General features: G+C 38.6%; 1 protein-coding gene across 1 annotated transcript; it reads right to left on the bottom strand.

Moving 5' to 3' along the window:
* Positions 1-1,370: 1,370 nt before the first annotated feature.
* lcat (lecithin-cholesterol acyltransferase) lies at positions 1,371-7,401 on the bottom strand. The gene is made up of 6 exons (XM_066713838.1): positions 7,182-7,401; positions 5,528-5,684; positions 5,064-5,179; positions 4,820-4,915; positions 4,310-4,534; positions 1,371-3,851 (listed from the first exon to the last, which is right to left on the bottom strand). The coding sequence occupies exons 1-6, from the start codon at positions 7,330-7,332 to the stop codon at positions 3,322-3,324; spliced, it is 1,275 nt and encodes a 424-aa protein (XP_066569935.1). The 5' UTR covers positions 7,333-7,401; the 3' UTR covers positions 1,371-3,321.
* Between the last annotated feature and the right edge of the window lie 2,810 nt (positions 7,402-10,211).

The following is a 10,211-nucleotide window of genomic DNA, read 5'->3' as shown; positions in this document are numbered from 1 at the left end:
GACTAATCAAGGACGTGGTTGAGGTCAGAGGCTATGGTCTAGATCATAGAGAGAGAGAGAGAGAGAGAGAGAGAGACTGGAGGACAGGCTGTGTCCCCACTGCCAACACCGAGAGGTTGAGACAGAGCTGCACTTTATTCTAAAATGTGAAAAATATGAACATTTACGAGCACAATTTTTCCCCAAAATAGCAGAGCTCTATAAGAGATTTCCAGACCTGCCAGAATCAGAGAAAGTGCCAATCCTTCTGGGAGAGGAGACCAGCTGCATATTACTGGCAGCCCAGTATACAGCTGCCTGCCACAGCCTAAGGGACACAGTGGACACCCCTGGACACAGGCAATGACACCTATGCTACACCCAATTATTACTATCAATATCAATTTTATGTCTCTCTGAACTAGGATTAAATTGTATTAATTGAAATTAATCAGTTAATTGTTTAACATACATATTGTTTATTTATGTATGCCAGATGTTCAAAACTGTTGTTTGTCACCATTGCCTTGGCAATGCTTCTTTTTTGGTCATGTCAATAAAGCACATTGAATTTGAAAAGGAAAAAAAAATGTGACTGGAGCCAAAGCACTAGGAAGACCAGGGAACCAGGCTTGGTGACACAGGTAGAACTGACAACACTTCACCCTGAGTGAGGGGTTTATAAAGGGAAGCAGAAACTAGAAAGGCAGGAGCAGGACCAATGAGAGCAGTGGAAAGGAACAGAAGTGCACAAGGGTGTGTAGGAATGTTAATTGAAAGATTGACAAAGGAAAGCAGTGAAGGGAGAAGGAAAAGGCAAGAGAACCATGACACATACGAAACATATTTAGTGCAAGTGCTTGAAGGGGGAAACGATGATCTGTACATTTTGCACTAAACTATTTTTTATGTTACGTACAAACTCCTGCTATTTTGTTGTTGTTCAATATTTCCACCCATTGGTACTCCACTATCACCCACATGATGGTCCCTGAGTGGCTGAGGTTCCAAAGTAGGAGATGGTGCCAACAGGTTGTCCAAGCCAAGTTTATTGTTTATCAGACCAACAGGCTTCCCAGTTTCCTCAGACTGTCAGAATGGATGCTGTATTCAAATACAGTTTGCTACTCTTGTAATGCTGTGAATGTCAACAATATCAGAAGATGTTGATTTCAAAAAGCTGATCCTTACTGGTGGTGTATGTCTTAAACGGAGAATAGAGGGAGATCAGTAACCATTTTAACTCTGTTAATCTTTCATCTTAGCGTGTAGGTGGGTATATCTGGGTATGGTGCCAGCATGGGCATGCCACTTCAAAACTAGGAATGGATGGGATGTTATCGGGTATGGGCAATGGAATGATCAGTATGAACTCAATCTTTAAGAAAACATATTTTAAATAAAATGTTTTTATCAGATGAACACACAAGCACATATATCATCAACAGCTTGACCAGGCTTTCCTGGATTTCCACTTGTTTTATTCTACAGCATCTGTTTTCCAGGTCATGGCAACAAAGCTCCTTAGCTCATGTACAGTATACATTTTACTTAACACAGGTTTATTAAGTGTTGGAAAAATAATAACTTATTTTAAACAGAAATAAGGAGATATCTTGTATAAATCGTTTATTGCTTTCTACTAAGAATATGCATTATCATAAAGCAAGACATTACACTTATTAGACTTTTAAATTCAATGCAAAACCAAACACTAAAATGGCACAATAACACAAAGTAAGATTCAAAATAATAATAAAAAAACTTTTACATAAAGATGTGAGGTATTCCTTTTTAATATATTTACTGCTGTACTGAACTGTTGCAGGACTGTCTGTAAAACAAAAGTAAACTAAACAAAGAATAAATGGTAAATACCATGAGGACGGGGACATTTTAACTCACACAATGATTAGTTGAATTAGGTAGTTAACAGCTCTGATGGAGTGAAATCCTAAATATATTGTAACCCCTCTGGACTGAAGTTGTACATAAAAGCATTAAAACAACTTGAAAAATGTATCAGAATACACGTTAACCTGCATCACATTTATGACATAACATTTAATAACTTTGAATAACATTTTCAAAATGTTCAGGTTTTCTGCATTCTCGGTCTTGAACTTCTGAAAGTGTGAGAAAGTGACACTCTTAACTCTTGTGGTATGACAGTGGAGAAGTGGTAGTTGAAACCGGACAGAATTAGTCAAATTAAAAGCAAAAAGTGTTCAATAAGCATCCAGGGTGTAATGCTAAACTGTTGTGTATTGACATTTGAAGAACTGAGTCATGTTGCAGTCAGCACACTTAAAACTGACTGTGTGGTTCTGCATTAAACAAACATAAGATAAGCCTTCAGTAACCAATATGGTTAAGGTGACAAATCTGCAGGATTCAATTTTTTATTCCAACTGAACTTTTAATTATTTTACTGTCAGTTGCACTAAGGCTTTAATCAGTTTTTGGTCAACTGACCAAATGAACGTATTTCCCAGGTCTTCAGTGGTTGCTGATTTGAAGTGACCTATGCATCATGCAGGATTCCAGCTCTGGAAGATAACTGATGGCCACTCAATATTTACATATGACCTGCAATAAAGAATACAGTTATATTAACCAGGCCTGGCCATCTTTATTATGTGCAGTCTTCCGTTTGTTATATTATGCAAGTCTTAAATAGATTATTTAACTCAATTGGTGGTCATATTTAGCCAAATTACTATTTTATCCATTGAGGAAACCAACTTTCAGGATTCTGGATCTCCAGGAGCACAGTTGACCATATCAACTAATAGTGCTATAATAGTGTAGGCGTATATTCCAGGGAAATTGAAGAAGGTTTGAATTCCTACACACATTAAATACATCACAAACAGGGCCAGTAATCTTCCGGTAGTGTTAAGCATGTAGAGTGTACAAGCCTTCTCACAGAAGGCATGCATTGCAGGTTATGCAGAGTGAAACAAACTAATGACCATTTCAAAAACTGAAGTTGTCATGGTTTGACTAACACTTCCCTAACCTGCCCCCTTCCAGTCCCTGTGTATTGTGCTGGCAAGATAGCAGGATAGATGGCTCCCCTTTTTAACATTGCAGTAATACAACACTTTAATTCAGTGACAGCAAGTAAGGGCTGCATTGTGCTCATGTTTTCATTCCACCTGAGCTCTTATTTACCTAGTCCAACTAATTTGGATAAAATTGTTTAACTGCAGTAATACTAAAAATGTAGAGATACCTACACAAACAGCTAGATTCTAGCCCATCAAACCCAGAGTTGTGTAACCAATTGTTTTGACTAGTGCATCATGTTGGCCATTGCACAGGAGATAACGTGATCAACTATAGTCCTTTGTATTTCCCTTCCAGGATCTCCTGGATTATGGTAAGTGGTTTATTATTAAAAACAATATCCAGGTGAGGTATTTGATTCAGTTCTATAATGTGGACTGGCTCTTTTTGCTGGCCCACCCAGCGTTTGCAGAGCTGCAAGCTGCGACCGTTGATGGTGTCGTCGCCTTCGTCATACAGGATGTCCACAGGATCTGCATTGGGAAATTCCTCATCATAGACATAAGTGATGGGGGTGGGCAGGCCAACTCCGTACATGCAGTACACCTCCACACCAGGAGGGGGCAGCCCTGCTGTCAGGTTCTTGGTGTCTTCCCACATATACCAGCCGTCTTCAAAGTTGATGTCCTTGAAGAAGCGCTGGTAGTCCCTGTAGGTGTAGTTGTAGCTGGGTGTGGAGATGAAAACATGGTCCATTGGCAATCCCTCTTCTGAGGGGATCATCCAAGGGTTGGTTGTGGTCATCCTCTGCTCTTCACGAATTTTAATGTTGGACACCAGGGGAATCCCATCATTTTCTCCTGCAAGGATAAAGATGAATAAACAATGGGATCAAACTATGTTTTTCAATGCCTTTATTCCCTAGTATTGTTTCAGGCTCGATTGCTTCTCTTTGAAAAGCCTGAGTTTAATGGCAGGGATAATGTAGGATGCAAGCAAAGATTTCATTACATCCTCAGGCTAAATATCTGAAAACTCATGTGGCATTGCCCCTGGTTTTTCATAAGGAATTACACAACATTGTAACAGTCTGAGAAAATCTAATTGCACTAATATTCTTGGATTTTTAGCTCTTTAATCAGTGTTTAAGAACTTGGATTAATTTAATTAGCAGTGTGAGCTTTTGAGCTTATACATTTATTAGCTATATTACTTCTGAGAATCCTTTCCAGGCCAAGTCCATCCTTGAGGAACAATCACAACTTTATACACTTAAGACCCAGGCCTTTGCTGGATTGTTTCCAAAGTTGTGACCTACCTGAAGCAAGGACTCTGAGCGGCTTCACGGCCCCACCCCATGGAGCCCCTAGGGAGATGAATCCTTTGACATATCGATCCTTCCAGGCCTGGGGCTGCTTGTTCAAGAAGTACAGGATATAGTTGCCACCCATGCTGTGGCCCAGCAAGTAGACAGGGTGGTTGTTTTGCTTGTGCATCTCTTCAACCAGTGCTTTCAGCTTTTCAAAGTACTCTTCTTGCTCATCTGTGGGACACAAGCAAGTGACTGGTACCCAAAATCTAAGCATCATAGCATCCATGTTTTTCCTTATGGGTCTTGGTTTCATTTGTATTCTTCATGCTATGTGAATGAAAGAACCTATAATTGATCAGCTGATGAACTTTACAAAATAGGACTAAAACAGAAGTCAAATAATTCAACACTGCCAGGAAGGGAAGGATATGTGTGGGATTATACAAAATAAATTAATACTCTTAGTAAATTTATCCCCTACTTATGTAATGTCTTTGTGCAAACTGATATACTCACTGGGCGCGATTCTCCAGTCATAGGGAGCAGCACGTATGGTTTCATTTCGGACATAGCCTATGTTTACCAGGTGCTGCACCATTGTGTAGAAATAACCTGAAAGAGAAAGTGGTTTTTTTAATCTGTATCTTATACATTTTCATTTTCACTTATCTGCTTAGTGAGAGATTGTTTTCACAGACTACCTGGTACATGACAGAAAGGACTTGTACCAGAGAGACCATGGTGAAGTGCAGGCACACACCTGTTAGCCGATTGGTGTCCAGAAATTCCACGGTGTTAGTCTGACCAAATCCGGGTACTCGAACTTCTACCCCAGGGGAATTAGACGTTTTATGGGTTGTTCTGTTGTAGACTATTCTGGAATGAGATAGAGTCACGTTACTATTGGTTGGATGCACCTGTGTAGGAGGGATTAAATGAGTTTGACTCTAAACATGGTCTAACTAGGACCCTGAAATAGCAAATATTTAATTGGTCTACTGATTGCAGAGGTTGGAGGGCTGGATTCAGTCTTCCACAAGGGGATGCTTGTTCTGTGTTATTGATAAGTAAATAAAAGTACATAGAACAGGTGTAACATTATTTACACTTCTGCACAGGAAGTGGAACTCAGCTTGGACATTCTGTATTATGTCTGTTTGTTTTACCTTTTTATATTGTATTTGACCTTAAAATAATACATACTACAGAGTCTTAATACTTTACCTGATGTTATCAATCCAGCAGTCAACGCCCACGGGCATAAACATGTTGAGATCGATCCATATGGTAAAGAAATCCTCTGACCTCCTATAACACAGCCAATGCACCAGGCTGGGCTTGTCTATTTTTGCCTCTAGTCGGTTTCCCAGGTTTCCAGGCACTGTCCAGGGGCAAGAGGTTAAAGGTCAGAGTAGTGTTTCCCAATCTTTACAAACATAGCATACAAAATGAACATTCAATCTACTCTCAGAAAGCTGAGCTTGCCTTGAAGCATTTGTTTAATTTAATTCAAGTCATATCCTCCTACAATTTACTTATTTAATTTATATTAATGAGAAATGTATTATTTAATTTTCTCTTCTGTGACTTTTTCAAAATTCAGATTCCCACAGCACAGTAACCTTCAAATTAACTCTGTCCTCTTGATGCTGCCTGGACTTCTGCTTGCCTTTGTAATTTAGTTTTTCTAGCTCAGATTTGGACAGAAGGAAGTGAGAGAGAACCATAAAGAGATGCCTTTCATGCTGAAATGAGTAACAACAACATACGTAATGCTATTAAGTATACAGTGATGGAAAACAAAGTATTGCTACAGATCAGAGGCAGGCTTGATAAATCTTGAAAACAAGCTTTTTCTTGTCAATCCATATTCTTTCATCCACATAAAATCCTGTTTGACCAGAACACATCTACAGAGTCAGGGTCTCCAAGACTAGCTGGGTGTTTTGTAATTTCATCTCCCTTGGTTATAATAAAACAGTGAGTGCTAACTGATGTTGTTTTTGGAGCTTATCTGGAACTTGAGAGAAAATATCTGACTTCGAGTTTTTGATACAGTGACTAAGGATTATTGATTATACTTATCTTCTTAGATGGACCCAGATAGTCTGATAAACTCCAGGTAATGACTGAGCAATGATAGGATTAGAAACATCAGCATACATGTATGGATGGCATAATAATAGTTTCAGGAGTTACATGCTAGATTTCAAAATCATGGAAATGTCTACAAGTTAAAACACAACACACACATAATTGCTGCTTATCCTTTGCCAGCTCCCCCCACCCCTAATCTTCACTTGTTTTGGAAGAAGTTGCAGCAAAATGTGTAGTTAGAATGACAAATAATCTTGTGGATAGAGCCCAAAACCCCACAGATGATCCCTTCAAGCTAGCTTAGCAATACTCACATGAAAATATTTTTAAAAAATTAATTAATACAATTATTAAAACAGTAGTCGTTATAGTTTTCCTTGACTTACAATTAACATATTACGGCAATTAAATCAGACCACCATTGCCTGGCTGAATAGCAAGTGAGGTAACAATATGAGCCTTTCAAGCTCATCTTGAAAAGCTTTCGAGGAGCATGGAGAGCTTGTCATTGTTAACATCTCAGACAATAAAGCAAATCATCTTTACTCATGAAACCCTTTACATTACTGTTTGGTATTGACCCACCACACCCTCTATGGGGATACATAGGAACAAAGAACATGGGAAATTAATTTACTTCCCTATGTTCTCTCCCTCCAGATATATATATATATATATATATATATATATATATATATATATATATATATATATATATATATATATTTTTTTTTTTTTTGCGAGCCTACCCTCTACCTTGAAGATCGTTTCCTTGACTCACCCAGAATGAGAGGGGGGGTGCTGTTGGTGATGGATGTCCCATTCTCAGCACTGGGAGGGAAGATGATATTGAAGAGCCAAAATCCTGCTGAGGGTTGCAGGAAGGTCAGCAGGAGCAGGAGCAGGGGCAACGTGGAACCAGAGCTGCCCATGTTGCTCTCTCACTGTCATGTGCTGACTGAGCCACTGCAGCTATCTTATCTCACACAGAGAGAGAGAGAGAGAAAGAGAGAGAGAGAGAGAAAGAAAGAAAGAAAGAGAGAGGGGGAGGGAGAGAGGGAGAGAGAGGGGTGGGGTGGGAGAGTGAATGCGAGTGCACAGTCTCTCCAGCAACGCCGTGGCACTCTCTGTTTCAATATCCCCACGACCTGAATACTAATGAGAGCCCAGGCTTCACAGATCTACAAACCACTGTTTTCTAATCTGTGCCCTGATAATTGTAAACAATCATTTAACTTTTTCTTAATGTAAATACCTAAAGTGCACTTGAATGAGTAGAAATACACCTTGGGGCCATTGTTTTCCATGCTGTGCATTGTTAAACATGGCCATGGTCTTATATTTCATCAGGGCATGGATGATTTTCAATCAGTTAGGCCTAATATGTTATAGGTGAGAGATAATGATAATAATGCTAATCACTGTACTGCGCTGAATCTCAACATTCCTCTTCTGTCCGTCACTGATGGTTGAGAATCAATGTTGGGAAAGAAACATTCTTAGGAGGATCCCCCTTACCAAAAAAATAAGCCTGCCCTGCCCCAACCTGCTTTTGGCCTCCTGTAACAGGTTTCAGCAACATTGCAACTAACTCACAATTTACCATGCAAATGAAGTTGCTGCAATCTTTCTCTTGCAACCAGTTGCGAAAAAGGATGCAAAAACAGTTATGTTGAATAAAACAATAATATTACAATGTCTGTCAGTTTTGTTCATCACACAACTATTTACAATGGTTACACAGAGGGCAGGGGATTATGTACTCTCCTACAGTCTAAAAAGTTGCAGCAATTGCATTTCTCTTAACAATTCCATCCTAAATGGTTAAATGGCCATTGTTACGGAAGGGTGTCATCATGTCTTGGGATAGTGGGTAAGCTAAAGATAGTGTGGAGTTAAAATATAAATCGTTTTGTGCTTCTGTGCTTGGTGTGCTATGACCCTGGAGTTTTCTAACAGTAACTATTCATTCCCTGCATTCTTTCAAAAGGAACAAAGGGAACTTGTTCTTCTTAACTTCTCAGTTACTCCTTTCTAGTTCATCAGCAAGTAACATTCCTTAATTGCTTCAAACCTATCTTTTCTATCGGTAAACAACCTTCCAATGTAGCTGGCCATTTAGAGGATAATAATTATTATTCATGAGTGATAATAATAATATTGATGAGATGGGTAGGCTTAGTTTATAATGCCAATGAAATCACTGCTATAGTTATTTAGATGACCAATCAGACACTGTTTGTAAAATGTCAAGCCCCTTGAGGGTATGTCCCAGAAATATAAGCTTTGCACTTCCTTGACAAGTTTAGAAAAAACAGCATTATACTTGTTTAATACTTTCTGTTGCTGTGTTCTGCAGTTTTTTCCCCATGCACGTAATAAATTCTGATTAGAACTGCCGACTCCAAATATTTCTTCCAGCACAGCTGCTTCTCTGATTATGTGTAAGTTGTTTGGTAGAATGGACTGTGGGATCTCCTGAACTTGTCTGTGAATCTGTGAATTTCCAGTGTGTTGTGGTCTACAGATTGGAATGTGACATCCGTCCAATGCACAAAGGGTGTTGGGGAAGCCAGCTCTTCGAAATCCAACATCATTGTCTTGAATGGCTTTATCTGTTGGCCAGTGTATCTTGTAGATCACTTACACTATATAGTAGCACCACTTTGTGTACATAGTCAGATATTTTTGGCACAAATCTGTAATGCAAATGAGATACTACATCATTCACACAACCACACATAAAGTTGTCAGCAGGACATGGTCCTACCTTTTTTTGAGTTGGTTATTTCACAATGTTCTTAAAACACTTTAATAGTATCTGTTTATCTGTGAAATGTAGCACTATCACATACTGGGACTACTCATAAGTACTGTCCTATTGATAGAGGATGTTTTCATAGTAATGTTTTCACAACTGTAATTTATTTTATTATTTTAATTGTTTTATGTATCCAAGACAATGACACTAAACTAACATACTACTAATGAAAAGGCTAATATATACTGCAGCAGGTCAGGCTATGCCCTCATCTAGCACTACGTGCAGTGTTGTAGTGCAAACTGTACATGACTGGTCCTACTAGGGACTAGTTCTTCTATTCATTCTAAAATACCTCTATTTGTATTTATTTACTATTGCATAGCCTTATCTCTTTGGATACATTATCAGACATTTTGCCCTGAATAGACCGAATATCATATACTATGGGTCAACTCTAGTCGACGTCTTTAAGAATTATGCATGTTTCTGTAGGCCAGTGGTTTTCAAACCAGTCCTGGAGTACCCCCTGCCCTGCTGGTTTTTGTTCCAAATGAGGTCTTAATTGCTTAATTGAATCCTTAATGTACCTAACAAAGCAATATACCATTAAATTAAGTAATTAAGACCTAGGTTGGAACAAAATCCAGCAGGGCAGGGGGTACCCCAGGACCGGTTTGAAAACCCTTGCTGTAGGCTCATTTATTCTAAGTATGTTTTTTACTAGTCAGCCAGAAAAAAATGGAACTTAAAGAGAATAGGAAGATCGAACATGACAGGTACGCAGGATGAATTATCAATATATTGAACGCTATGCATTCCCTCTAAAGCAGTGGTTCCCAACCCTGGTCCTGGAGGACCCCCTACCCTGCTGGTAAACCTGCTGTTTTTTCAGGTGACAACAATTCAATTATTTAATGATATTGCTGAAATCAACACATTTACAATCACAAATTGAATTGTTGAAATCAATAAATATATATTGATATCAACTATATATATATATATATATATATATATATATATATATATATATATATATATATATAA

Source organism: Amia ocellicauda, chromosome 9 (assembly GCF_036373705.1).
Source record: "Amia ocellicauda isolate fAmiCal2 chromosome 9, fAmiCal2.hap1, whole genome shotgun sequence".
Lineage (NCBI taxonomy): Eukaryota > Metazoa > Chordata > Actinopteri > Amiiformes > Amiidae > Amia > Amia ocellicauda.
Note: the sequence above shows the minus strand (reverse complement) of the source record. Positions and strands in the feature narration are given on the sequence as shown.

Bases quoted from the DNA above. Each gene is read 5' to 3' on its own strand.
- lcat (XM_066713838.1), bottom strand. From the start codon at position 7,332: ATGGGCAGCTCTGGTTCCACGTTGCCCCTGCTCCTGCTCCTGCTGACC. The intron at 5,180-5,527 runs GTAAAGTATTAA...ATCTCATTCCAG, and splicing joins TGCTGGATTGATAACATCAG to AATAGTCTACAACAGAACAA. The intron at 4,535-4,819 runs GTGAGTATATCA...TGTGTCCCACAG, and splicing joins TGACTGGAGAATCGCGCCCA to ATGAGCAAGAAGAGTACTTT.